A 25364-nucleotide genomic window follows, 5' to 3' on the forward strand; every position below is an offset into this window, starting at 1 on the left:
TGTTGGGCGAATCTTGCACGCTGCACACACACACACACCGGTCGGATGTACGGTTTGTTGCACAATCAATTGAGCTTTCGATATGAAGAGGATGAAGGTGAAAACAGATAATTGAAGTATTGATTTTTTAACCTTTTTTTATTTTATATAGTTTGCCATGATAGCCTTTATGAAGTTTTGTTTGTTTAAAGCATGTTTTAAAAGCATGATTATCACATCGTAAAACAAATTTAATGAAAATTATATCCTTTTACCAACGTTCTGAGGTAGCAAGCAACATACTTATTTTGGATTAATGGGACATTATTTTGTAATTATATTCAGTCAAGCTAAAATTCTTTTAATTTTTCGTTGCATTTAAAATGATGGAGTATAGTCAAATTACGACTCCTGTAAAATACAATTTTATATGAAGTTTCGTCTTGAAAACCAATGCAAAAGTTCCAAAATTTCAATTTTACATGCATTATTTCTCTAATCACTGCTCTTGGTGTAACGCCTTGTTGTTAATTGATTTTTTCCCATAATATTTAATTTCAAAAACATTCTCCATTTTCCAAGCAATCCCGTCCCCCGCCACACTGGTACCATCAAGCCTATACAGCTTAACATGTATCTTCTCTTTTAACGAGGTTTTCGATCAAACTCAACAACCCGTTGATCGTCATTCAGGACGCTTCTGCTCCATCTACCAAATAGCGGTCCGAAAATTGCTCCCCGTTGTTTGGGATTACCGGCCTATTTTGGCGATGACATTAGGTTTGAGCACCAGCTCCCAGCACCCCTCCGCTGTGTTGAAGTATGGAGGAAATGAAAAACAAACGACTGCATCGACTGCAACCCTGTTGCTGGGGCCCGTAGTCCCGTACGGCCGGTCGTAGCCGGACGAGTTGATAACACGCTCGATTTCAGCAAACAAAACAATCGAGTTTCAATATTGCCAAACCACCGCTCGCTGCTTCCCACACTGCTTCAAACCAGGCGATGTGTTGAAGCTCCAAAATTTGCTCCCCCTTTCCGCTCCCGGATAGACCAGGCCTCATCGTTCGATGGATATCATAAACTAAATCAATTTTACGCCCGACTGAGTGTGTCCTGGTCCGTTTTTATTGAGTCATGCGCTCGCATGCTTCGCTGCCCGATAAAACACTGCTAGAGATGGGAGAGATCCCCTTCACGTGTGGGTAGAAGTGCACTGTAAAATGCATTTTCTATTCCACGCTGGGATGGGATGGTGTGCTCTTTGTGTGTTCGCAACTCTTTTCCCAGTTTTTGCGCCGACGACACGACACACCGGGAAACGCAAATCGAACACACGATGACGGTGGTACGGTGCGGTTCTGTGTTTGAGTTTCCTTGGGCTCTGTAGGAGGCTTCATCGGTCGGGCCGGTGGAAAAGGATCCGGCCGAGAGCCAGGAGCGTTCTGGCCGTGGTAATATCTTTCGTCTACAGTGATACGGTCCAGTGCAGGCAGCGGGATGGGTCAGAAATAATGAGACCGGAACCTGGTGGACACGATTTAAAGCGCTCTGCTTTCAACAACTCTTCCCGTTTGCCGTCAATATGCAGTGACCCGAAGAGCGGGAACGGGGGGGAATGTTCAAAAGGCGTAGTCTAATAAAAATCAAAAAGTAATTAAGCTGGACACAAATTCAGTGAAACGGAGCGAACAAAGAGCGATCAATTCCTTGTGAGTGTATAAGAAAATTTGTTTTAATCTTCCATTTTAATAAGTCTATTAGCAAAGACTTTCTAAACAAAATTGTAGTTCAGGCAAAACTTATTTTTAGTTTTATTTTTCATTAAATTAGACTAAGCTACTTATTGAGGAACACAATAATATTCAACAGATTTTTTCATCGTTTTTATGATTTATTGTATGGCTTGAAAACAGGTTAACTTTTTTTACAAATGGTTTGATATTTTATAAGATTTGAGTTCAATTTTAATAAACTATGAAAATCATTTGATCATTTTCATATGATGTGGACAGTCTTGAAGGTCTTTAAAGGCTTGTTTTTATCATTTTTATAATCCTTTCATGAATTCCGACCTGTCCCGTACACTATTTTACCTTCGTGTTTATTTTTGTACAATTCAACAAAACCAACAAGACACCATGCTCCCTTGCTCCAAGCAGCACCAAACTAATCTCAATATTGAACCTCAGTGCAGCGAATCTCTGGAGAGTGCTTTGCTGTTTGCTCGTCTAAATTCAGCCCAGCCCCAGCAACGAGTACGAACGCCGTAACCTAATATCGCCTAAGTAGAGTGGGAAATAAAAACGAATGATCAATTTATTTCCTCGTCACACCTTACCCATTGCTGCCGGCAGCCGGTGCTAAACGGGAGTTCCAAAGTAGTTCTTTGCGAAGCCCCAAAATAGTACCTTGCGATAGTGGTTCCTACCCTACCTACACAAAAAAAAATCCGAGTGCAGTCCAGCGATCAACGATTTGTTTTTTGTTTTTTTTTTTTTTGGTTCAGTCTTGATTTTACTCGCAAACCGTTCCTTCTTATCCTTACCGGCCTGGCACTGGAAGCGCTTGCTTTTTCCGTCCAATCGAATAAGCGGGCATGGAAAAAACTGCACCATTTTCCCAATCTTTGTACAGGGAAAAGAGTAGAGAAAAAAAATCTAAACAACTCGCTTTTCTCCTGGTTCGAACTGGAACAGGGCAGTTTCCTTTCGGACCGACGCGAGAGTGGCTTTTCCGACTATTATCGTAAGCGATTTCACAGTATCACAACAATCAATTTCTATCTGGCTATCGTGAGGGGTTGCAAGCGAACTACAGCGCTCCCGGAGGCTACGAAAAAAGGGCTACAAGCTCCACACCCAAGAGCCTGGGTTGTGCTGGGGGAGTGGAAAATTGTTTTGATTTCATCACATCAATGAATTAAATATGCCGCTCCACATGGGAGTTGTGTGAGCCGTACATGTTGGGCAAAGAATTTCCACACAGCTCACAGGGGTTTCTTTCTTTCTGGAGCAACCAATCCAGATAGAGAGAGAAAGGAAAAAAAACGGAAATCAATCCAACATAAAATATGCAACATTATTCGAGCGACAATGATGCAGTGCTTATACACACGCGTCCCGGTGCAATGGGTCCCCTTTGAGGAGTATTGCTCGAACTAAAATGAAGTGATCCCTCTCTGCCCGAAAGGAACTCAAGAACGCCCAAAGATCGATAGGATGATGACGTCCCTCGGGCCAAACGGTAAGGGCAATGGGTCGTTTTTTTTCGGTGAAGATGCTTATCAGCAACAGCAGGCAGTGGCGAGATTTTGCAAGCGTTTCAATTGTCCGCAGTAAAGTTGAGCGATTGTTACGGAAATGGAGTGTAGCAAAAAAAAAAACAAGAAGCAATACTTGAAATCAGGTCACATTTCACTTGGAAGGTTTTACCCATCCATACAGTACAGTTGTCGCAGGTATTGTCACAGCCAATTGAGGTGATGTGCAGCGTGAAGCACTTCAGGATGTGACGGCAATTCTTTCGAGTGCATTGGTACGATACGATCGCTACATACACTCCCCAGAGCACCCTTAGGAAAGTTTTGTGTAACAAGCACGGCAACCAAGAGCAAAGGAGCTGTATATGCATCGATGAGCTGATAGAATTATACTCCGGGAATCGATTGCGACAGTCGGCTGCGATCGCATGACGCTGAGCATGCAGCGAAAGCAAACGATGTGTGTGTGATGTTGTATCACTTTCTACAAATGAAACAATACAAAAGGACAAGATAAGAACCAGATTGGTTGAGACGATGGGTAGGAGATGCATTCTTTGGTTATGAGCAGATAGCTATTGCTTGCCTTATTGGCAGATTCGACTGAAAGTAACTCAACACCAGCTGCTTGCGCGCAAGATGATGATGAATCACGAGAGTTAGTCATTAATCGCTACAAGTTTATCACCATAAATTCTTGAAAGGCTGTATAAAAAAGGCACATATACCAATTGTGGAGCGAACTACAGTTCTTCAGGAATTTTTAAACGTTTTAAAAAAGGCAAATAGTTGCATATTTTAACACATTTGCATTTGAAATACAATCTTTATTCCCGAAAACAACCTTTTTTCATGTGAGTACACAACTTTTACGACAATAATCACAATTATGACTACTTCTTTGTACCTCTAATAGTAATATGGTATGATGAGTCAACATTGAAATCATTGCTAACCTTGACAAAGACAAGAGAAACGTTCATATTGCGATAAAGAACATTATACAACTATCGGTAGGTTTTCTGTATGCCCTTTTCTTGCTAGATTTTTTACTTCAATTAGTTACTTAGACTTTGACTTTATTCGCCTCTCCTGTTCTGTGATACCAATCGCAAAAAAACGTGTATTTTCTTTGAGCTCTTATTTGCCACTTTGTGTCTGCTGCTAAAATACCACAGTAATATTAAAATTTTGCTAAAATAGACGACACCCTTACTCATTTTATTATTCTCTTTGTCTCGAAAAGAAGAACAAGAACTCTTCCCAGCAGTCCCGAAATGGCATGCCGGGGGACAGAATTCTATTGATTTTTTACACAGAGCTGAACACTTCTGTCGTTTGATGCGTCGCTTACCCCCTGCTTCCCGGGCGTATAGACACACTTAACACTTCTGTCAACTTCCCTTGCGAGTCTATGGTGATTTTGGTTAGAGTCCGCGAAATCCTCGCCCACAGCAGACACACAAAAAAAAATCCCCCAACACTCAAAATGGCCACAAAAAAGGCAGCATTTTTGTTGGTGTTGTTGTTGTTGTGAGTGCGTGTCCGCTGTCCCTCCACAACACTTTATTGTCCTTTTTGGCTTTTCGGTTGACCGATATTTCCGCTCTGTCCATCCTCCCGGAGCGGATGACATAAAATATGCAAATTCGCGTCATTGACATTCCATTCCATTGCTTCCAACCGAGTGGAGGGGCGAACTGGCGCGCTCGGTTGTGATCAGTTTGAAAGGATTAATCACTCGTTGTGTCTCCTCCGCTGTCAGTTTACATCCCTCCCACCGTCCGGTTGGATGGGATTGTTTTATGCCTCTATCGCTATCATAAACCGCACCAAGCATCGTTTTCATCCCTCCTCACACACACGCATTCACATTGCGCCACTAATTATCGTCTTCATTATCAAAAATATTTGCTTCCCCGGGCCCGCAGGCCGCTTGTGTGTGGTTGGCAATAGAAAGGAAAGTTTTAGGACCGCTGCGCCGCTTTGCGACTTCGACTCCGAGGTTCGTTGCATTCCATAAAGTGATAAAAAATTCAAATCAATCAAACCCAGAACCCAAAAACAGCCGCAAATGCGGGAGGGCGGTGTTGGGAATCGATTTGTGGAACCTCGGGAACTTGGGTTTTGTTTTTGTTTAATTACTCCGGCTCGCTAGTCTATTCGGTTCGAGCGGCTGGGTTTTGGGACTGTTGTGTTTGCCTTGTTGTGTACGACTGCCCCATGTGTGTTGTTCGACATTGTGTGCTCTGTGTCTGTGTCTAAAACCAAAAATCTCGACGGGTGATCCCTTTTCGGATGCCCCCTCAAACCCTCGGCAAATGAGCTGAGAAATATTTGAAGCAAGGAACGAACCAGCAAACAACAGAAAAAGAGGTTAGTTTGGTAACTGTTTCATATACTTGAAAGTGGGACTCGCTTGGTCCTACCTGGAACCGGGGCAAGGATGTTTGAGGTGCACTTTTTTTTTTGGTTGTTGTGTAGCTGTTTGGTTGTTGTCCTTCTTCTTCAACACAAGGATGTGGACACACAGTCGGTCGAAATTAGCTGGGCCGAACCGTGCTGGTTCATATTTTTTTTCTCTCCTCACAATATTCCCCGAACTCGTTGCAGATTGCGAAGGAACGGAGCAAAGCGAGACGAGCCAAAAATTATGACCGGCCGCGACGGTTTGGTTGTCTGCCTTCTCGCTCTCCTTCTGGCATCACCTCTCTCGCTTCCCCCATCGAATGCATTCGATGCACTTGCACGCAACGACGAGCGGGATGCTGAGAGCGCGCGTGAGAAGCGAGCGATGAGCAGTGAGAAAGAGAGCGAGAGAGAGAGAGCGCGAGAATGAATGTTGTGGGCCGTTCGGGATGAATCGTTCACCTCGGGATGAACGCGCGCGTTCACGCTTCGGCTTTTCTCACCGGCGTGGTGAATTTGACAAAGGGCAAGAGCGAGAGAGCGAGCGTGAAGTAGAGAGAGAAATGGTGCGTTTAGGGCATGCAATAATGGGAAGAAATGGAAACAAATGGACAAAACTGAACAAACCATGCGGGTTCACGAGAAGGGAATGATGTTACTTTCGTACCTCACGCTCACCGTGCTGTTCATTCGTTAACAAACTCTCAACGCAAGCGGACGTACGTCGCATTGGTCGTACGCTCCGTCTAGAAACGCCTAAGCTTAATACCGCTTTAATCATAACGAAAAAAAAAAAACAGAACAAAAACGATACAACTGTATCGTTTGTATGAAAGTTAAGCAAACGCATCGGTACATTCATAAGTTGTAAGAACTTTCTACGTGCAGAATCTCACAATTGCTACCGTCGTGAAAATCAAACAGCAGTGTGAAAAGTGCGTTTAAAAGCTTGCGTTTTAAAACCCGTCGCAATTACGCAAGAAAACGAACAATTTCTCGTACCATCAACCCCACGCGACTGGTGAAAAGTGTACAGCATTGAAGCGTGTGTGCGTCTTTGTGTGTGTGCGTTGTCTGTGTCTGTAGCGTGAAAAGCAGTGTGGTGAAAAATCGAATCCTTCGCTAGGATAACCGGGAAAAAACGAGGCGAAAAAACCATCCCTCCCTCCCCGTACCGCAAGCCGTAATGAAGAAACCGTGTTGCTCGAAGTGATGCGATTGTGGGGCGCGTGTGCAAGCGTGTGTGTTTGTGTCGTCGGCGTCTCCGGCGAACCGAAAACCGGGCAACCCGGGGCATCGTGGTGATATAGCCGGTGTTGCGAAAAAAAAAACCCCACAACCAGCGACGATGATGATGCTGTCCGTGCTGGTGCTGGCGTCCTTCCATACCAACCGCACGAGAAAAGTGGCAGCCGCAGCAGCAGTAGAGTCAGGCTCGACGACGAAAAGTTTCTAGGCACCCGGGAGTGCGTTCGGGTGTGGGCCCGCGTGTGTGTGTGTTCCCTTTGCAGGGATTTTTCGTTTTCCTCCGTTTGTTACGACTTTATGTTTTCCTTCGACACAACACCCCCGAAATTCGGTGCTGCTAAGCTTCCCTTTCCCACGCCCGTTACGGTGTTTTCAACGATTTTACTTGCGTGTTGTGTCCCTCCGAGAGAGAGAAAGAGCCTCTGCAGTGTCTGTGAGTGTGTGTGTATATGTGTACGTGTGCCCAACTCGAAAGTTTTTACCCACAAAATATAAAGCGAGGGCTTCACAACCAAAAAGAAAAGCAAAGAAAAAGTAAAGCAGAGTAACGCAAAAAAGCCGTTTTAGTGTGTATGTGAACGTGTGAGTGTATATGTTTGGCAACGTGGCCATACGAATTTAGGGAAAACAAAGTGAAAAGAGTCCTTAGAGTGCTTAGGGCGATATAGCGCATTGTCAGTTAAGGCACAACCATGCAGCTTCAACAGATCGTGACGGTCCTGCTCCTGCTGGGCCTGGTCACCGTGACCGTGGCCCGCTCGAATCTAATGTCCCGCATGGACGTTGCACCGCGGGGCTGCAAATGGCAGCGCGTCCTGGACGAGACGGGCGAGGAGGAAGCGCCCGCCACCGTCACCACCGTCCTGTCCTGCAAGCTGAAAACGATCGGTGCTACGGACACGCTGATGCGCAACCTGTCCTCCTACCAGATCGAACGCATCAACTCGCTGCGGCTCGAGTGCAGTGACATTCTGTTCTTCGAAAGTTCGCTCGAAGCGAACCAACATTCGGGCGCGTTTCTCGGCTCGCTGCGACGCCTTCGCGACCTCAAGATCGAGTACTGCAAGATCAAGTACGTGCCTTCGATGGTGCTGGCAACGCTGCGGGACCTCCGCTCGCTGTCCCTCCGCACGCACAACACCGACTGGTCGGCGATGAACCTGGAGTTCCATCCGGAAAGCTTCCGCGGGTTGACCGAGCTGAAGCGGCTCGACCTAGCCGACAACAACATCTGGGCCCTACCGACGGACGTGTTCTGTCCGCTGTTCTCGTTGCGTCACCTCAATCTCACCCGCAACCGGCTGACGGATGTGTCGCAGCTGGGCTTCTCCGACTGGGGCAACGGACCAACGGCACCGGGCAAGGCGTGCAACACGGGGCTGGAAGTGTTGGACCTTTCGCACAATGACCTCCTAGCCCTGCCCGACAACGGTCTATCGTCGCTCCGGTCACTCAGCGTGCTGATGCTGCAGGACAACCTGCTCACCGCGCTTGCCGACCGTTCGTTCGTTGGACTTGGCTCCCTCAAGGTCCTCAACATGTCCAGCAACAAGCTGGTGGCCCTGCCCCCAGAAACCTTCCAATCGACACGCGAACTGCGCCAGATCTATCTCCAAAACAACTCCCTGTCGGTGCTGGCGCCCGGTATGCTGGAGGGCCTAGACCGGCTAGAAATCTTGGACCTCTCGCACAACGAGCTAACGTCCGAGTGGGTCAAGCGCAACACGTTTGCCGGCATGAAGCGGCTGGTAGTGCTGGAAATCGCTCACAACGCACTCACCAAGATCGATCGGCACGTGTTCCGGGAGCTGTACAGTCTGCAGATACTGAACCTGGAGGCGAACCAGATCGAATCGATTGCGGACAATGCGTTCAGCGATCTGAAGAATCTGGTCGCACTGACCCTCTCCCACAACCGGCTGAAGCGCATCGAGCAACATCACTTCTCCGAGCTGTACGTGCTGAACCAGCTGTACGTGGAGTCGAACCTGATTGAGTCGATGCACGGGAGAGCGCTGGAGAATCTGACGAATCTCAATGACCTGAACCTGAACGACAACCGGCTGACGGAGATACCGGAAGGGTTGGGCAAGCTGCGGTTCCTGAAGTCGCTTGATCTGGGCAAGAACCGTATCAGTGCGGTTAGCAACGCTTCGTTCGAGGGTCTGGAGCAGCTGCTGGGACTACGGTTGGTCGAGAATCGCATCACGAACATTTCGCGCGATGCGTTTGTGACGCTCTCGTCGCTGCATGTGCTTAATCTCGCCTCGAACCAGATCCGTCACATCGACCAGTCTGCATTCAGCTCCAACCCAACGATTCGGGCTATTCGGCTGGATAACAATGAGCTGGAGGACATTAGCGGTGTGTTTACGTCTTTACCGGCACTAGTGTTCCTGAATGTGTCCGACAACCAGATCCGGCTGTTCGACTACTCACACTTCCCGGTGTCGCTCGAGTGGCTCGATATGCACCAGAACAACATCACCGAGCTGGGCAACTACTACGATCTGAACAATCTGCAGATCAAGATGCTGGATGTGTCCTTCAATCGCCTAACGTCAGTCGATGCTAAGTGCATCCCGGACAGTATCGAAACGCTGTTCCTCAACAACAACGCGCTGGAGGAGGTCGCTGCTGGTACGTTCCTCTCCAAGCGCTCCCTGGAGAAGGTGGTGCTGTACGGGAACTACCTGCGAAAGTTGGAGATCGGTGCGTTGGCTCTAACTCGTGTTGCCGACGACCGGGAAGTGCCCGCGTTCTATCTCGGCGACAATCCGATCCACTGCGACTGTACGATGGAGTGGCTGCAGGGCATCAACAAACTTGCTCATCTGCGGCAACATCCCCGCGTCATGGATCTCGACACAGTCCTCTGCACGATGGAGCATGAGCGGGGCGCAAGCATTCGCCCACTGATGGACCTTCGACCGCACGATTTCCTGTGCCGGTACGAGACGCACTGCTTCGCAACGTGCCACTGTTGCGAGTTTGATGCGTGCGACTGCAAGATGACGTGCCCGGACCGGTGCAGCTGCTACCACGACCACACCTGGAAGGCGAACATCGTGGACTGTGGCAGTGCGGACTACACGGAGGTGCCCGAGCACATCCCGATGGACGCGTCCACGATCTATCTGGACGGGAATGAGCTCCGCCAGCTCGCGAGCCATCAGTTCATTGGGAAGAAGAAGCTGGAGGTGCTGTACCTCAACGGTAGCAACATCCGGGACGTGCACAACCGTACGTTCAATGGGATCCCGAGCCTTCGGGTGCTTCATCTCGAGAACAACTACATCAACGAGCTGCGCGGCTTCGAGTTCGATCAGCTGACGAACCTGAACGAGCTGTACCTGGACCACAACGCGATCGCGTACGTCGGGGAGCGAACGTTCGAGAGTTTGCGGTTCCTGGAGGTGGTCAGCTTGAGCGACAATCGCATCAGCGAGTTCCGCCCGTGGCAGGCGTTTGCGGCGGCCGGTGAGACTGGGTCGTTGGCGCGCGTGGCATTGGACGGCAATCGGTGGCGCTGCGACTGTGAGTCGTTGCGGCGGATGCAGCGCTGGATCCGGACGGTGAGCGGTAACTTCGAGCTGCAGCGGATGATCTGTGCGGACAGCCGGGTGGTGGCCGACGCGATTGCGTCGTGTGACAGTCGGCAGGGTGGTGGTGTGTTCGGTGCCGGTGCCGAGGCGGGCGAAGTGGACGGAGATGGACCGCCTGCTGTGCATCGGACGGTGCTGCTCGGGCACGGACTGATTGGTGGTGGCTATGTGCCGCTGCTGGCGGCCATTCTGGTGGCCATCATCGGTACGGCGCTGATCGTCGCGTTGGCTTGTGTGTTCCGGCAGGACGTGCGGCTGTGGGCACACGCCCGGTACGGCGTGAGGTTGGTGAAGGACCCGATCATTGTCGGTGGCAGGAAGGAGCCCGACTCGGATCGGCTGTACGATTGCTATCTCGTGCACAGCGTGCACGACAGTGACTTTGTGGGCCGGCTGCTCGGTGCAGAGCTGCAGCTGCACGGCTACTCCGTGTGTCAGCATCATCGCGACGTCCATCCGGGGGCGTTCTTGGCCGACTCGCTGCAGAGTGCGGCCGATTCGGCCCGCAAGCTGCTGCTCGTGGTGTCGATGAACTTCCTGCAGACCGAGTGGTCCCAGCCCCAGTTCCGGGTGGCGCTGCAGTCGGTGATTGAAAGCATCCGGCCGGCCCACCGGCGGCACAAGATCGTGCTGGTGCTGACCGCGCCGGTGGAGATCGTGGCGATGGATCCGATCATGCATCTGCTGATCCGCACCTGCACCGTGGCGTGCTGGGGCGAGCGCAAGTTCTGGGACAAGCTGCGGTACGCGCTGCCCGACGTGCCGAAGGACCGGGTGCCGGCCAAGCTGGGCGACATTACGCGCAGTCCGGCGAATCTTCGCTACACCCCAGCGCCCACGTCGCTCGAGCAGTGGTGCAAGATCAGCCCGGGCGAGACGGGCCCGAACGGAGGGCAGATTGTGCCACCCGGGGGGCCGGTTCCAGTGGCCGGCATCCCGCAGAGCACGCCGTCGCAGAGCACCTGCAACACCGAGGACGAATCGTCCTCGTCCGCCTCCTCGCAACACTACGAGGCTCCGATGAGTCAGCACTACAACATGAGCCGCTCCAGTGCCTCGCTTGGTCACGTGTACTCCACGATACCGGAGACGCCCCAGATGGGACGCAACGGAAGAGCTTATTTCGTGTAATTAGTGGGATATTTGTGGGATAATGGGGTGCTGCGGGGAACAGGGTTCCTATTTTCCGTTTGCCTCTCCAACTAAAAGCGTTTTGTACATACGAACTACTTGTAAGTAGTGTAGGAGGAAGAAGCAGAAAGCGGACACCATTATAGTCAAGCGAAATGTTGCAGTCAACGCTATACAAACACAAAGGCAGTCAATTTTGTTGATTTTTAGTTTTAACATATTTTTGCGAATAAGATTTAGCATTAAACAAACAACAAAACACACGGAAACATACACACACAAAACCCTCGCCTCTTAAAACGAAACACGTTAACGATGATCTCTTTGGCCACGTACGAAGCAAACGGAAGCGCAGTGGGCCTGGGTCAAAGGGTTGCCGTGCAGGGCGCTATGTATTGTAATTCTTCCGGGAGGGTTTGAGGCGCAAAAAACAAGAGCCCCCACACGGTAGATGTGTTACTCCCTTTACTATTATTATTACTATTATTGCGCCTCTGCTCTTATTTGCCAAATATATTTGAAATGTGTATTTTCACGAGGAAGTTGCGCGATGAAAACGAAAAAAGAAAAACAACCTAATGCAAAAGGACCAGAGTTAGTGTGGGAGGGTGAAGTGAGTTGAGGAAGATGAAATGGTGAGACAGGCGTCCCAGAGGACTGTGAGAGGAATATATAGGACTAAATATATATATATTAATGACTTAAATGATCGTGATACTAGTTTTTACATGGCCTTCCATATAAGAGCGATAACGGTTCCACGTAGCTGTGGTCCTGACTTAAGCATAGATAACGCAAAACACAAGAAAAGCGCACAACGTATAAGCGACACACACACACACACATACACACCGAACGAAGTTGAATCGTTTCAGTAAGTAAGAAATGTAATAATTGTACTTGAATCTGTTCCCACCTCAAAACGTGGCACATTGGTCCCCGCGAGTGTTTGTGTGTGTGTGTGATGCGCTAGAAAAATCTGTTCTAACTTGATCCCTTTTTTAACGTAACACACGAACACACTTTCCTATCCGTGTTGTTTTTCGGTCCGTTCGATCTTTCGTGCTCTTCTCTTCGTCAGGTTAGGTGATGGATAGGATTGGAAGCACAAAGATGTGTAAGATGATTAGAGTCGTTTTGAGTTGAGTGTGCCATTTTCGCAAGACAAAAAAGCAAACAGAACTGACCAACAAAATGCATCTAGTGAGGGCGGGAAGGAAAGAGGAAAGCAAGCAAAACAACAAAAACAACAGTCTGAAGCCGTTGCGTGGTGCGATCGGGAGAAAATTACACAATTATTGCCATAAAGAGACAGTGCAAAGAAATTACAGGAAGAACGAGCGAAACAGAGAGAAACAAACACACACACATAATGTAAATTAACAAGTTACCGTAACAAAACAAGAGACAAAAAGAGTAAGAAACACATAATGCAAGGAAAAGCCACCAAACAAAAAAAGAGAAGAAAATTACATAATAAACCAAATCAGATGAAAATTAGACACATCCAGGCACAAACAATGGCGCACACTAAAGAGATATGAAGTGAAGAAGAGAAACACGTCGAGTCGAGCAATGAAATAGTAAACCAACCCGGACAAAACACGCAAAAAAAAAAAAAAACGGCGCATCAATGTAAAACTCGCTCCAATTTGTACATTTCGACATTAGGAGATAATAATTTATTACACACGTGAAGCATAAAGCAAGCGCGATGAAAGAGATACACACTCACGAAAGGCAACAAACAACAGCAGTAACAGAAAGGAAAGAGCCACGTTAAAGAGGTAAATAGAAGCGGTTAAAATTGAAGGTTTGAAGGTGAAACTAGATAGAACGAAGCAAAAGGAGCAAACATTGTTAAAGGCAGGAAAAGGGTAGAAACAAAACTACGAAAAAACTCCCTTTTAAGAACGAGAAGATAATAACAAAACAAAGGAGAAAGAGAGAGGGAGAGAGAGAATAACACTCGCACAACACAACCGAAAACACAAACAAAATCGAATGAAATACAATTTTGAATTCACGAAAAATGAAGCATAATTTCGCCCGTGTGTTTGACTTTTTTTGTTGCTTCTTCTTCTCTGTTGTAGTGTTTGTTTGGGGGCTTTTTGGGGGAGCTGTTGGAGTTTCGGAATCGGAGTGATTAAGGGCGGTTTTCTTCCTCTGCTTCTTCTCCGCTCTCGTTGCTTGTTGTTTGCGTTCGCTTTGCTTGGTTCGCTTCGGTGGTTGTCATAGTGATCGTTTCGGACTCCTTTTTGAAGGCGGCGTTGTGGTCGAAAGTGGTTCGGTTTCGGCGAGGCTCAGGTAAGTCTGGTAAGGTTGTGATGCTGGTTGTTGCCCAGCATCACCACCATCATCATCATCAGCATCTTTGCCATCATCATCGCGGTGCGTCGTGAGGTCTTTCTGTGGGACGTCGTAAATTATCGGAACTCTCGAACCGGCCTTTGGGAGCGGGAAGGCAAGCGCACCACAACGGCTAGGTGGCTAGCCGGGCGCCGAATGTTTTGTTTACTTGCCCTCTGTCCATCACTTGTTCGGCTTTTTTTTCGTTCCGTTCTCTTCTCGCTTAAGATCAGACAGCAATCCCCCACTACCCCGAAGAATGGGGGGGGGGGGGGGGGGGGGGCGCAAACAGGCTCGGTTTTGTAGGCGGCCTACGGCGTGATTGGCGTGCGGTGCGCGCTGTGGTCGCATCCCCTGTTCGCTGACCGACCGACCGGCTAGTTTTCTTAAATTATCGAGATTTATTCCATCCGATTCCGGGGGCCGTCGTGCAGGAGGCCCCCTTTTGCTAGGTCCAGACTCTCCCCCGGGGCCATGCCTTTATTTATCCAACACTCTATTTTTTCCATCCTACCTGGCTGCATCCTATGCCAGCGATACACCCTTTTCGGAGTAACCGTCCACGGTTCGGGTGATGCTTGTGCTTGGGCGCACGCTGACCTTCGCCGGATTGCAGCACCCAGGGAATCGTGCACTGAAGAGATGGGTTTGGCCCTTTTTTTCGTTATCTGTGCGGCGGGAACACCGCTGGGAACAGGGCCGATAGTTCGTGGAGCGAGGGTATCGGTGGTTGCTCAACAAATATGGCCCCATTTCAGGGGCTTTGAGGCTGTTGCCTGGGTGCCTAGGGTTTGCTTCGCCGTGCCTTACTCTTGTGGGTGAGAATTATCGTTCGGGGAAGTTAACAACGGCCGGCCTCTAAGTGTCTTTTCGTGCGGTGGATTGATTTGGGTCGTCGGTTTTGTTGGATGTCCCGTGGAAAGAAATCAATATTTTAAAGGTACATAACTCGTTTTGAAGAAGTTATTTTGGTACGAAAGTTCATGAAGAGGACATTAGAACAAACCAAAAACCAAAAGATAGAGTCTTCCCAAGCAAGAGTTTAAATTAAATAAAAGAAGGCTTAAACAGAATCACAATCGAAACGAAAGCGGCGAAAAACAGCATCCCAATTCCCAACTCCACTCACCAGACAGAAGAAACGAATGGACTATGAAAGCCAAAAGCCAAACACAACTCGCCCTGCCGTGCTCGACATAACGAGCACCAAGAACGAACAAGGTAAAGCTTGGAAAGGGGGGTAAGCCCGCTCAATGATGGGTGGCAATGTGAAAATCACGGACAGATTCGCTCCGGCTCCAGTTCTTTATGATTATGATCGTGTTTCTGATCGTGAAATTGATGTTTACTCGTTGATGATGCTGATGAGTAAGAATAACAGTCCTCGTCTCGTCCGCGTCGCGTCGTTTGCCGTTGTAGTTGCTTCCCTGGGCCGTTTCTGTTCGGGCTTCTAAATGCACTTCGATTTTTGCTGTTCGCTCTGGATTTCTGGAGGCACCATTGAGAAGGGTGTGTGTGTGGTGGAAAACCGAGTCGGCAGAACGAGAAAGCAGCGAGCTTATACAGTATTCCTCCGCTTTCCATCCAGCATTTGTATGCTCGTGGTGCAGCTCGTGGTCGCACCCTAGCTTCGATGAATGCATGTAAAGGAGTTGTGCGAGTTTTTTTTTCGGCCAGAGAATTGTTATGCTCAAGATGCCGAAGACGACGTACGACGCAAGAGTTGAGCATTGTGCGTTTTGGGGCGAACGATCGAATCGATGCGACAGGGGTTGCTCCGCGTGTTTCGGGAAATCTGTTTGCAATAAATCAACCGGCTCTCGGAGGCAGCAAACAGCGGAACGCGCAACCAAAACCGGGGCTCACAAATTAATTTTTGACAAATCATTTCCCACCGGTGTGTACCCAGAGTACCCGTACACCGGAGCCGCGGCTATTGTGGCCGCGGAGTTCGTTTGTGGCCGTTCCGGTTTATGTTCCGGGGCGGCTTTCTCAAGACGGTTGCGTTGCGTAGCGTATTTTCTCTTGTCTTCCTCTCCTCTGTGCGTTAAAATTTCGAGATGATGCCACAAAAACGACGGCGACGGCGTGCACTATTAGCCACGTCAGTCCCGTCCCGTCCGCTCCGCGATGATGTGAAAGCGTAATGTAAACACAGACACCGGGAAAGGGTTCGTTGGGTTGGGATGTTTGCTGTGGGATGAGCCGCACGCAGGCTCCGTGTATAGAAAGGGGGAAGAAGTCGGTAAGCAGGGCCAGGGCAAAATTGCTTCCCATTAACTGGTTTGGCATTGTTGTTCGGACATTCTTTCGTTACCCTGCCGGGTGCGTGTGTGAGTACGCAAATTCCCGGTGGAATTTTGTTTATGCGTGTTCTTTTACACGCCAGACTCTCCTCGTAAATTCTCATTTTACAGATATCACTAATAATCATTGAGGTTTGAAACTACAAACAAAAAAAAATAGAAATCATATCAAGCTATCGATCCCATTAAAGCCCATTATCATCTTGCACGGTGTCTACGGCGCTGCCCGGGGGCGGCGCGGCCGCGCTTCACACCATCCATTTGGAATAATTAATTAGTTAATTAATTTCAATGCATCAGCACCTAATTTATTTATCGGTCTGGGAAAAGCACCGGACAGTGCAGTTCGGTCCCATCGCCCACCCATCGAAACCCATTCCAGCCCACCTACACACGCGCACGCACGCACGACATAGGGTCAGACATAAATATGCAAAAGCACCGTTCCGTGGGCGTTTTGGGCGATTCTATGTGACAAAAACGGGGTAGTGAAGAGGAAGTCTGCGCGCAGAAAATGCTCCCTTTCGGGGTGCTACTGTGCGGCCGAAAGGAAGGAAGCAAAAGCCTCCCCAACTCTACTGCCTGTCAAGCGCCGGCGAAAACGGAACAGCGCAGCACGCTCTATAATTTATTGACTTATTTTATCGGAATTTATTCCATTCCGATTTCCACTAGAAAGGCATGCAAAGCGAGGATGGGATGGGAGTGGAGTGGTTTGATGAGGGACACAGAGGGGACAGTTCGATTCGATCATGCCCAATGCGCCAATGCCCCACCTACGGAAGGGCTCGTGAGGGGTGAAAATGTGAAGAAACGGCAGAAGAAGGCAAACAACACAAAAAAAAAATACAGATCGCTATACATAAACGGTAGCATAAGTGGCTGCTTAATGCTGCGGTTTATGCGGCTTCGGGTGGGGCCCGCTTCGTGTGGGTTTACGCGACAAACGCCGCGATGCCGCCTTTGAGCGAAAGATCGGCACGGCAGCGGTTGGCTTGGGCGGCTAGATTTATCAGGTTCAGCGGCTCAACCGGTACGTCAGCCTCCGAGTCCGTCGAGGTCGAGGCATTCCGGTAATGCTGCAAATTGGAATTGAATAAAGTACAGCTCATTACACAGCGAGCAGCAGGATAAGCTTCAGCCCCCGTAGTTCACCGCGGTGGTAGGTTGCCGCTTTTCGATGGGAAACGTATCAAAAGCAGACGTACGAGAGGGGTAAGATCCGTCCTCCGATCGTCTCCGATCGAGCGAACAAGATGCATTCTAATTGAAGCTTGGACCATTGGACCGGAGGGGCTTGGCTTGTTATCTCTGAGTCGGAGCCGAGAAGACGTTAACACGATGGTACGGTGCGATGAGCTTGGCGAGCTTCTTTCTATATTCCAGCGGATGCCCACCGTTTGAAGGGTGTTTGGCGGGCCAATTATAATGATAATAATGACAGCAGCGAACACCAGCGACCTGAAGCGGGGTTGCATTGAAAATCGTGTGCCCAACGGGCAATGGATGGGTCGTGGCCGGACCGTGTTTGGGCAACAGCGGCAATCGGAAAAGCGCAGTGAATAGCAAATAGTTCGAGATCCATAACGGCTTCCTCCCCGCGTGGGGGATTAGCTAATCGTGAGCGTGATCGGACGGGGATTGTGGTGTCGTTTTTTTCTAGCTGCTTTCGCAACTTCTATTCGATTAAATGAATTCTTAGTGCCGTTGGTTTGGTCGGGAAGTTGATTGGGGAAAGGGGTATGATGGAATGGAATTTTGAAGCCGTGCTACTATGGGATGTGCTTCGTGTGGTTGGGCAGGCGAGCTGTACAGCAGCATTGCATTGTTTTGATTAGGAGGTAAACGGGGCAGGCAGGAGCAAAAATTAAATAACGAACTGTGCCGATGGGAAAATTCACTTCACGAAGAGACATTAGTTGATTATTTTCTCATGCTGCTCTGAAGCCGGATGGATAATATTAAATGAATGTAACGTTCCGATCAAAGGTGGATTCAATTAGGACTCTAAGAAAGACGTCTGAGCTGTTTATTTAAACCATTCTTGTGGAAGATAGCGTTTAAGGACATGGAAACAACGTTAAACTATTCTTACAGTGCTCTCATAGCCTACACCAGGGGTCTCCAAACTACGGCCCTTATAATGCGGCCCACGATGACTTTGCCATAGTTAATATAAATATTACGTTATTATGACTTTTTCAAATAGAAATGTATTTTTTACTTTTCTTAGACAAAAATCAAGCTTTGGTAACTCGAAACTGTACAAGTAACGTTAGTATTTTGTTATAAAAACGAGATTTAAACGTTCAATCATCATTTAAAGGCAGCTTCAAAAGGCCCTCAACATAGTTATTTTTGAACCAATGCGGCCCGCGAGCTGAAAAGATTGGAGGCCCCTGGCCTACACAGTGTAATGAATTGCATCTCCAATTAGCAAGATCCCATTACAAGCTCGAATTGATTTACATTCTAAAGTAAATGTTCAGACCAACTCTGGGCGAAAAGTTTGAAATATTCGACAGAAAGATGTAAGCCAAAACGATAAGAAATTTCAGATTAGATGACTAATTGACTAGACTGGCTTCAAAGCTATTTTTATGATCACACAATTTCCTGGCAAAAACTGACCTGATTGACACATTTTTGGGCACCTGGAAACCACAGCTCATAAGCTCTTTTCCCTTAACCAAATCAGCTGTTTAGCTGCCGCGACGGTAAGAAATCTCGATGAAGAAATGAAAACAGAAATGTATTTGGAGGATACCCTTCCACTATCGTTGAATATGATGAAGTTTAACGTGGGACAGATAAGAGCGACGGCACGGTGCGTTGTCGTGCGCTCGATCTTGCCCAACAAAGGTAGCGAGTTCGATTCTAATATCTGATTATCTTGATCTGCGATAATTCAGATTATACATCCGATGGCTGCTGTGGTTTTATAATAAGAACAAAGTGAGGCAAAATATATGAGTAAAAGAAGATAGAAGATTATTTGAATAATGATGAGCAATGAACTCCTTACAAATATTGCAACTCTGTAACATCCATCCATCCAAACAACACACAGTGAATGCTCGTTTTTTGCAGTTTATATTGTTCATTATTTCATTTCTTAATATCTGCCCTCATTATTTTTCTCCTTAAGACACATTTATTTAATCAACTGCTAAAACTCCACCAAGTGATTGTGCTTACAAACTGGCGACGGTGCATCAGAAGCACTTCTCTCGCTCTAAACGCACGCCCGCTGCTCCCTTCACGCTTAACGCTTTATTGCGCAATTTCACAATCTAAGCTCGTTTGCGAACCATTTTTAGCCTAAAGAGAACGTACGCTAACTAGCAGTGAAATCGACCAGCTTCCACCAACATCACCACCACCGCCGCCGATTTGCACAACCTGCTCCAGTTCCACGGTGCAAAACGATCGCACTGAAACTTAATATCATATTTAAGATTTAACTTTATCGACCAACAAAAACGGAACAGAGTAGCGAAGAGGACAAAAAAAAACAGCCCAAGCTGCACCGCGCTCGGTCGGCATTCGGCTGGAGGGCTGCTGTTGTCGTCCAAACAAACACACACACTCACATAACCGTTGTCGTTTAATTTAAGCGCATTACCATGCAATCACGGCCAGCACCGTTGCGAACACACCGTTGTTCGCAATGTGCCGTTTTTTTTTTGCTTATGTGTGTTTTGATGCCTTCCCCGGTTTTGTGATTTCAGCCAGGATTCTTTTTTTTTGTCCTTCCCCCGCTTCGGTTTTGTTTTCATCTGCCGCCCTGCACTTGGGCCTGCAACTTGTGCATCACGTGCATGCTCGCGCTCGCGCTCATCTGGGAACGATTTCGAGAGCCGTTTTTGTGTGTTATGCTGCCGCTGTGTGTTGTACTTTCCTTCTTTGAATCTGTTTTCCATGCACACACACACACACACAACCACTCACACACACGGCATCGTGCATTACAGTGCAGTCCGTTGCATCTAATTTGCATTCAGTCACATTCGAAGGCACACGGTCGAACACGTCGTTGCTGGGGGATAGATTTTTCGGAACGTTATGCTACCGAAAAAGGCGCTTGGAATGCGCACGGCCCAGGCATTAGGCGCATAAGGGAACGGAGCGATTTCTTTTCCTGAAAGAAGCACTTTTTTTTTACTATTCCTCTCGAGCCATTCCCACGTGCAGGTGCTCGGGTTCGATTTTTCAGTCACCAATCGTGAGTATTACTTTTCCGGCACATCCCCTCGGCGGGCGGTTTGTCCGGTCGGCGGGAGCCTCGGATGGAGTTTTTTTTTTTGGAAGGCGGCAGCAACAACAGGAATTGACAATATTGAATGAAAAGCGAACAATTTCTTTCGCCCGACGCAAGGGAAGCCGCTGGCGAGTCAATTCCGATTGTTCCCATCGACACGCATTCGAACGCGCGCAATGACCGTGAAATCATAAAAAGAGTAGCGCGCCGTCCACCCCTTCTTTTGGCCCGGACCACTTTGCCGTCGTCTCTGTCTCTGTTGGGCCCGGTGCTGCAGGGCTCGATCGATCGATTTTTGGGCAGGCAAGTTGTGAGCGAAAGTTGGGCTGGGGGTCGTGTTTTTTTTTTTTCTCTCTCTCTCTTCTGCATCGGAACGCCGAAAGCGAAGTTCCGCCAAGCAGCGGGAGCACCTTGCGGTGGAACGAAAGTAAACGTTTGCGCTTCCAGTGGCGCACAGTACGTGGTGGAATTTTGGAACAGTGGAATGGATTTTCCCAGCGCACGTGGAAAGGGAAAAGGGTGTGCCGGGTGTGGATCTGCCGAAAGGGGGCCGCGCGTTGGAATGAGTAATAGTGTAAATAGTACAATTAAAACGAGGGGAATCGATAAAGATGATTACCCTTCGGAGGGGTTCCGTTCGGTTTAAGCAGGAAATGAAATCGTTTAATAAAGTTATATCGATGGACAAAAAATGATGAGAAATTGTCAAGTGGACGTAAAATGAGCTAAAAATAATGAAAACAAAATAATTTTGAAAGAAATGTTTCAACATTGTACCATAAAAAAAAAGTTGAAATAATATCAACAAAAATAAATAACTAAACAAATAAATAAAAAAAACTTAACAAACAAAACAGTAGCCATGAAAAAGGTGTACAGTCTGTCCAAAAAGGCTGGTCAAGCACTACGTACTCGTTAATTATGTTTATTATTATCAATCTGCTAGTGACTTCCTTCTAAGTTAATGAATTTCTGTTGCTTCCTCGAGTGAGGCCTCGTTCCTTAATTTGATCAGCGTTTGGCCATTTTTCAGACACTAATTGTGTGACAAACTGCCATATAAGCAGCCATCCTTGACAGTTAATCTAACGAAAGAAGCGGCTTAATGTCAAAAAAATCAAATATTACTCAAGGAATCAGTGAATATGATTTTGATGACCAATAAGATGGAAAAGTGATGGGTCACATTTGGTTGATAGATCATACTGCATTTCATTGTAGCTGGTCATGTTATGGCTTGAATGAGGGAGTTGTTACAAACATATGTTGTTGTGTATAACACCATATTCAGAATGTGGCCAAATCTGAGGAGGAAAATCAAATAATTCAAAAATCATTAATAAGGCTGTACTAACATATTAAAAAAATTTAACTCGTCATTAGTTAAGGCCCGGTAAAATCTACCGGATGTCCTCAAATTAAGAATTATTTTCAAACACTACACGTTCAGTGGCAACAACCATAACTCAAAGACCTATTTGTTCTTATGCGTTACACCACAAATGTGTTAACCTTGTAACTTCTTGGAAAGTTACTGTACTTTGCAGGAACGTTAAATATCGACCGAGGCTACTTTTGAGCCAAGTCACGCAATTTTGTATTTTCGAACTGATACGTTCCATGCCTCTGTTGACACAAATGTATATTTTTTTGATTATTACTTTTTAGTTATAGGTGTGATTTTATAGAGAGCATAGCTAAATAGTAACCTCAACAACGTGTTTATTGAGTAACGTATTGATGTGCAGTGGATTAAAAAATTAGGGTGCCGTTAACACATATACAACATTTTTAGATCCAATCCCAATTGCGTACTTAAAAACATAAATTTTTTGAAATGCTCACTTCTGTTTTGATCCATCTTCTGTTTTTTGTGCCCATAAATGTAAAATTGAACTACAATAATATGATATCGCACGTGGTTCGAATTCCATTTCTACTCTTTTTTTCGACTTATGTTTCATACGTTAGGATATAAGTAATCGATGCTTAGAACATTTTCAATGTAAATTTTCCCGGTCTTAAATTTCAAAAAGGTCATTTCCAAAAACGCCGTCAAAATTTTATTTTATTATCCTGAAACTGGTTTTGAAGTATTGAATGGAATTCGTATTTGTGTATGAGACAATTGTTATTGTTGCGCCAAAAATCAAATTTCAACAGAGAACATATCCTCTCAAATAACCATTCCACATGTGTAGTTCTAATATTCCAATCTATACTGTTATAGAAAAAAATGGTTCAACACTGTTACAGTCTTTCCAGATCAATTAACTAAATTCACGTTTACTTGCAAACTACTTTATTTACTCTTGACGATCCACATTTTTCAGATTTTGCTTCTAATTTGACGTGTCCTTGATTATAACGTGGTTGTTCTTAATCAACACCATAGTACGGTGATAGCATCACATGGTAGATATCGCCATCACTCTTGATAGATACAGTCAGAATCTTTTCAGCCTTCTTGGGCACGTTACAGTAAGCATAGTTTCATTGTGGATCATTCTGCAGTTGATGCTGATCCGACTGAATGCAGTGCGCACGGTTGTCTCACCTTACGCCCAGTATGTTGCAGTCATGTTGCACAATGAACCATCTCTCCCTTTAGTGTGAGCAAATAGTTACAAATTCAGTTTTAACTTTCAAGCCATCAACATCCGCCGCTTTCTCGCTCGAAATTTCAGCAAGGCTTTTTATCATATGGCCGCATAGGGTCTCTCGACTACATCCGTCTCTTATTGTCTTGCGTTTTCCTTGTCCCAACTCAGCCAATAATGTGGAGTAGTAGATTTGAGGGAGTAGTAGATTTGGGTGGTCGTCAACTCGAACGACTCATTAACATGCCCGTCATGCGTTCAAGCCCAGAATGGACCGTCCGCACGTAGTAAGGATTGAATATCCGGCTACGTGGTAATGAATTAAGTCTTGAGGGAGTGTACATGTTCGACGTCCTGGGTATAGCCACCCGTTTTACAGGATATTCTGTACCACACTTATCTGCCGATGACGACGGTGTATGTAGTATTCGAGGTGCTTAAGCACCAATACAGGGTTTCCCACGATTTATTGGTTGGTTCCCACGATTTATTGGTGCGTTCCCACGATTTTTTGGTCATTTCCCATAATTTTTTGGTAGCAACCCACGATTTATTGGTCGGTTCCCAAATATTATTGGTCGGTTCCCAAATATTATTGGTCGTTTCCCAAATATTATTGGTCGGTTCCCAAATATAATATAATATAATACCGACCAATAATATTTGGGAAACGACCAATAATATTTGGGAACCGACCAATAATATTTGGGAACCGACCAATAAATCGTGGGTTGCTACCAAAAAATTATGGGAAATGACCAAAAAATCGTGGGAACGCACCAATAAATCGTGGGAACCAACCAATAAATCGTGGGAAACCCTGTAATGAGTATGGTTGGCTTTATGAATGATTGACTTAATTGGAATATCAACCATTTCACAATTAAGCTATTTTGCATAGTTTTCAAACATTTTTTTTTAAATATTGCCTTGAATATCTTGATGAATAATGGGAAGGGGTATGATGGGACACATTATCATCAGGTAACTAATTTGCAACTTTAATTATTAAAAAAATCATTATATTCAATACCATGTGATTTCGAATCGGTTTGTGTAAACAAAAAATCTAAGTAACCATTGTCCTCATTACTTGCGAGCCCGCAGTGCCGCGAGCAGTGGTGCTTGGAGCAAGTCCTTTCGCAGCAACGCGCGTTGCTAAGAGAGCTCTGCTCTCACCGCTTTCTCTCTCTCTCTCGCTGAATGTTTACTCTCACGTCATTGTGGCGATTTTCGATTTTATATATAGTGAGAAGGTCATACGGCCGCCATCTAGAATAGCGAACACAGTCTACTAAGATCCAAAAGCAAAATCTCGTGTAACGGTAGCACCTTGGTGCCATTATACCAGGGCTCATTGAGCAAAGGTGAGCTATAAAAATGATTCAAATTAATAAGGTAAATGATAAGGGAATGATAAAAGACGAAATAGGGAAATATATTCTTGAAGTTTTAAAGTACTTTGTGTACCAATTCAGAGAAATTGTACTTAAAAAGTAGCACATTTTTCAAGATCAGTCGAGTGGGAGAACATACAGAGCATTGTCATTTGCCAAAACACCAAACCAACTGAAACCAAACTGATTGAAAAACGATTTGGTAGACTCTCAATATGATATTAGTTACCAATTTTTTAATGGACCTTAGCCACGTTGTCCAGAAATGCAATATTTCTGCTAGATATTAATTGGAACAAGTCTTGTAGGATGAGTTGGTCAAAATACGCCATTTTTGAGGATCAAATGAGTTATAGCGTTGGTCAAGTAGTCAATAATAGTCATGAATACAATAAGAAATAAGATCATGATTTTTTTAAATTTCATACTGTTTGTATTCGCATATTACTCCAAAAGTCTAATAGACTAATACATTTTGCGCACCCATCAAACGATTTTTTTAAATTTTTTAAATAATTTAGTTATAATTGCACTATTTTAGAGCTTATTTTTTAGTAGCACTTGTGTATTGATGGTCCCTCCATCAAACCCCATCATTACTTTGACCACCCCATGCCTATTGCGACCATAATTCTTTTTTTTCCGAAAAAAATCAGCTAGACGAATACTTTTTGGACTGACTGTAACTTGCTATGAAAAGAAATTTAAATAAAATCTACCACTACAAAACAATCGACCAACAGAAAGCATAATCTAAAGTGTAATGAAATCAAAAAAACTAAACTACAAATGAAACACAACAAAACCCATCATTTTG

At 46.2% G+C, this 25364-nt stretch overlaps 2 protein-coding genes across 2 annotated transcripts in view; one reads left to right on the top strand and one right to left on the bottom strand.

Moving 5' to 3' along the window:
- Positions 1-6309: 6309 nt before the first annotated feature.
- LOC120957323 (toll-like receptor Tollo) lies at positions 6310-13677 on the top strand. Its single transcript, XM_040379468.2, has one exon. It carries the CDS (start codon positions 7591-7593, stop codon positions 11632-11634), a length of 4044 nt encoding a protein of 1347 aa, XP_040235402.2. The 5' UTR covers positions 6310-7590; the 3' UTR covers positions 11635-13677.
- Positions 13678-17224: 3547 nt separating this feature from the next.
- LOC125907350 (uncharacterized) overlaps positions 17225-25364 on the bottom strand; it is a 150456-nt gene continuing 142316 nt past the window's right edge. The window contains exon 5 of the mRNA XM_049608990.1: positions 17225-17368. Within this exon, the coding sequence (XP_049464947.1) occupies positions 17225-17368 (144 nt within the window). The remainder of the gene's footprint in view (positions 17369-25364) is intronic.

The sequence above is a fragment of the Anopheles coluzzii genome, chromosome 3, assembly GCF_943734685.1.
Source record: "Anopheles coluzzii chromosome 3, AcolN3, whole genome shotgun sequence".
Lineage (NCBI taxonomy): Eukaryota > Metazoa > Arthropoda > Insecta > Diptera > Culicidae > Anopheles > Anopheles coluzzii.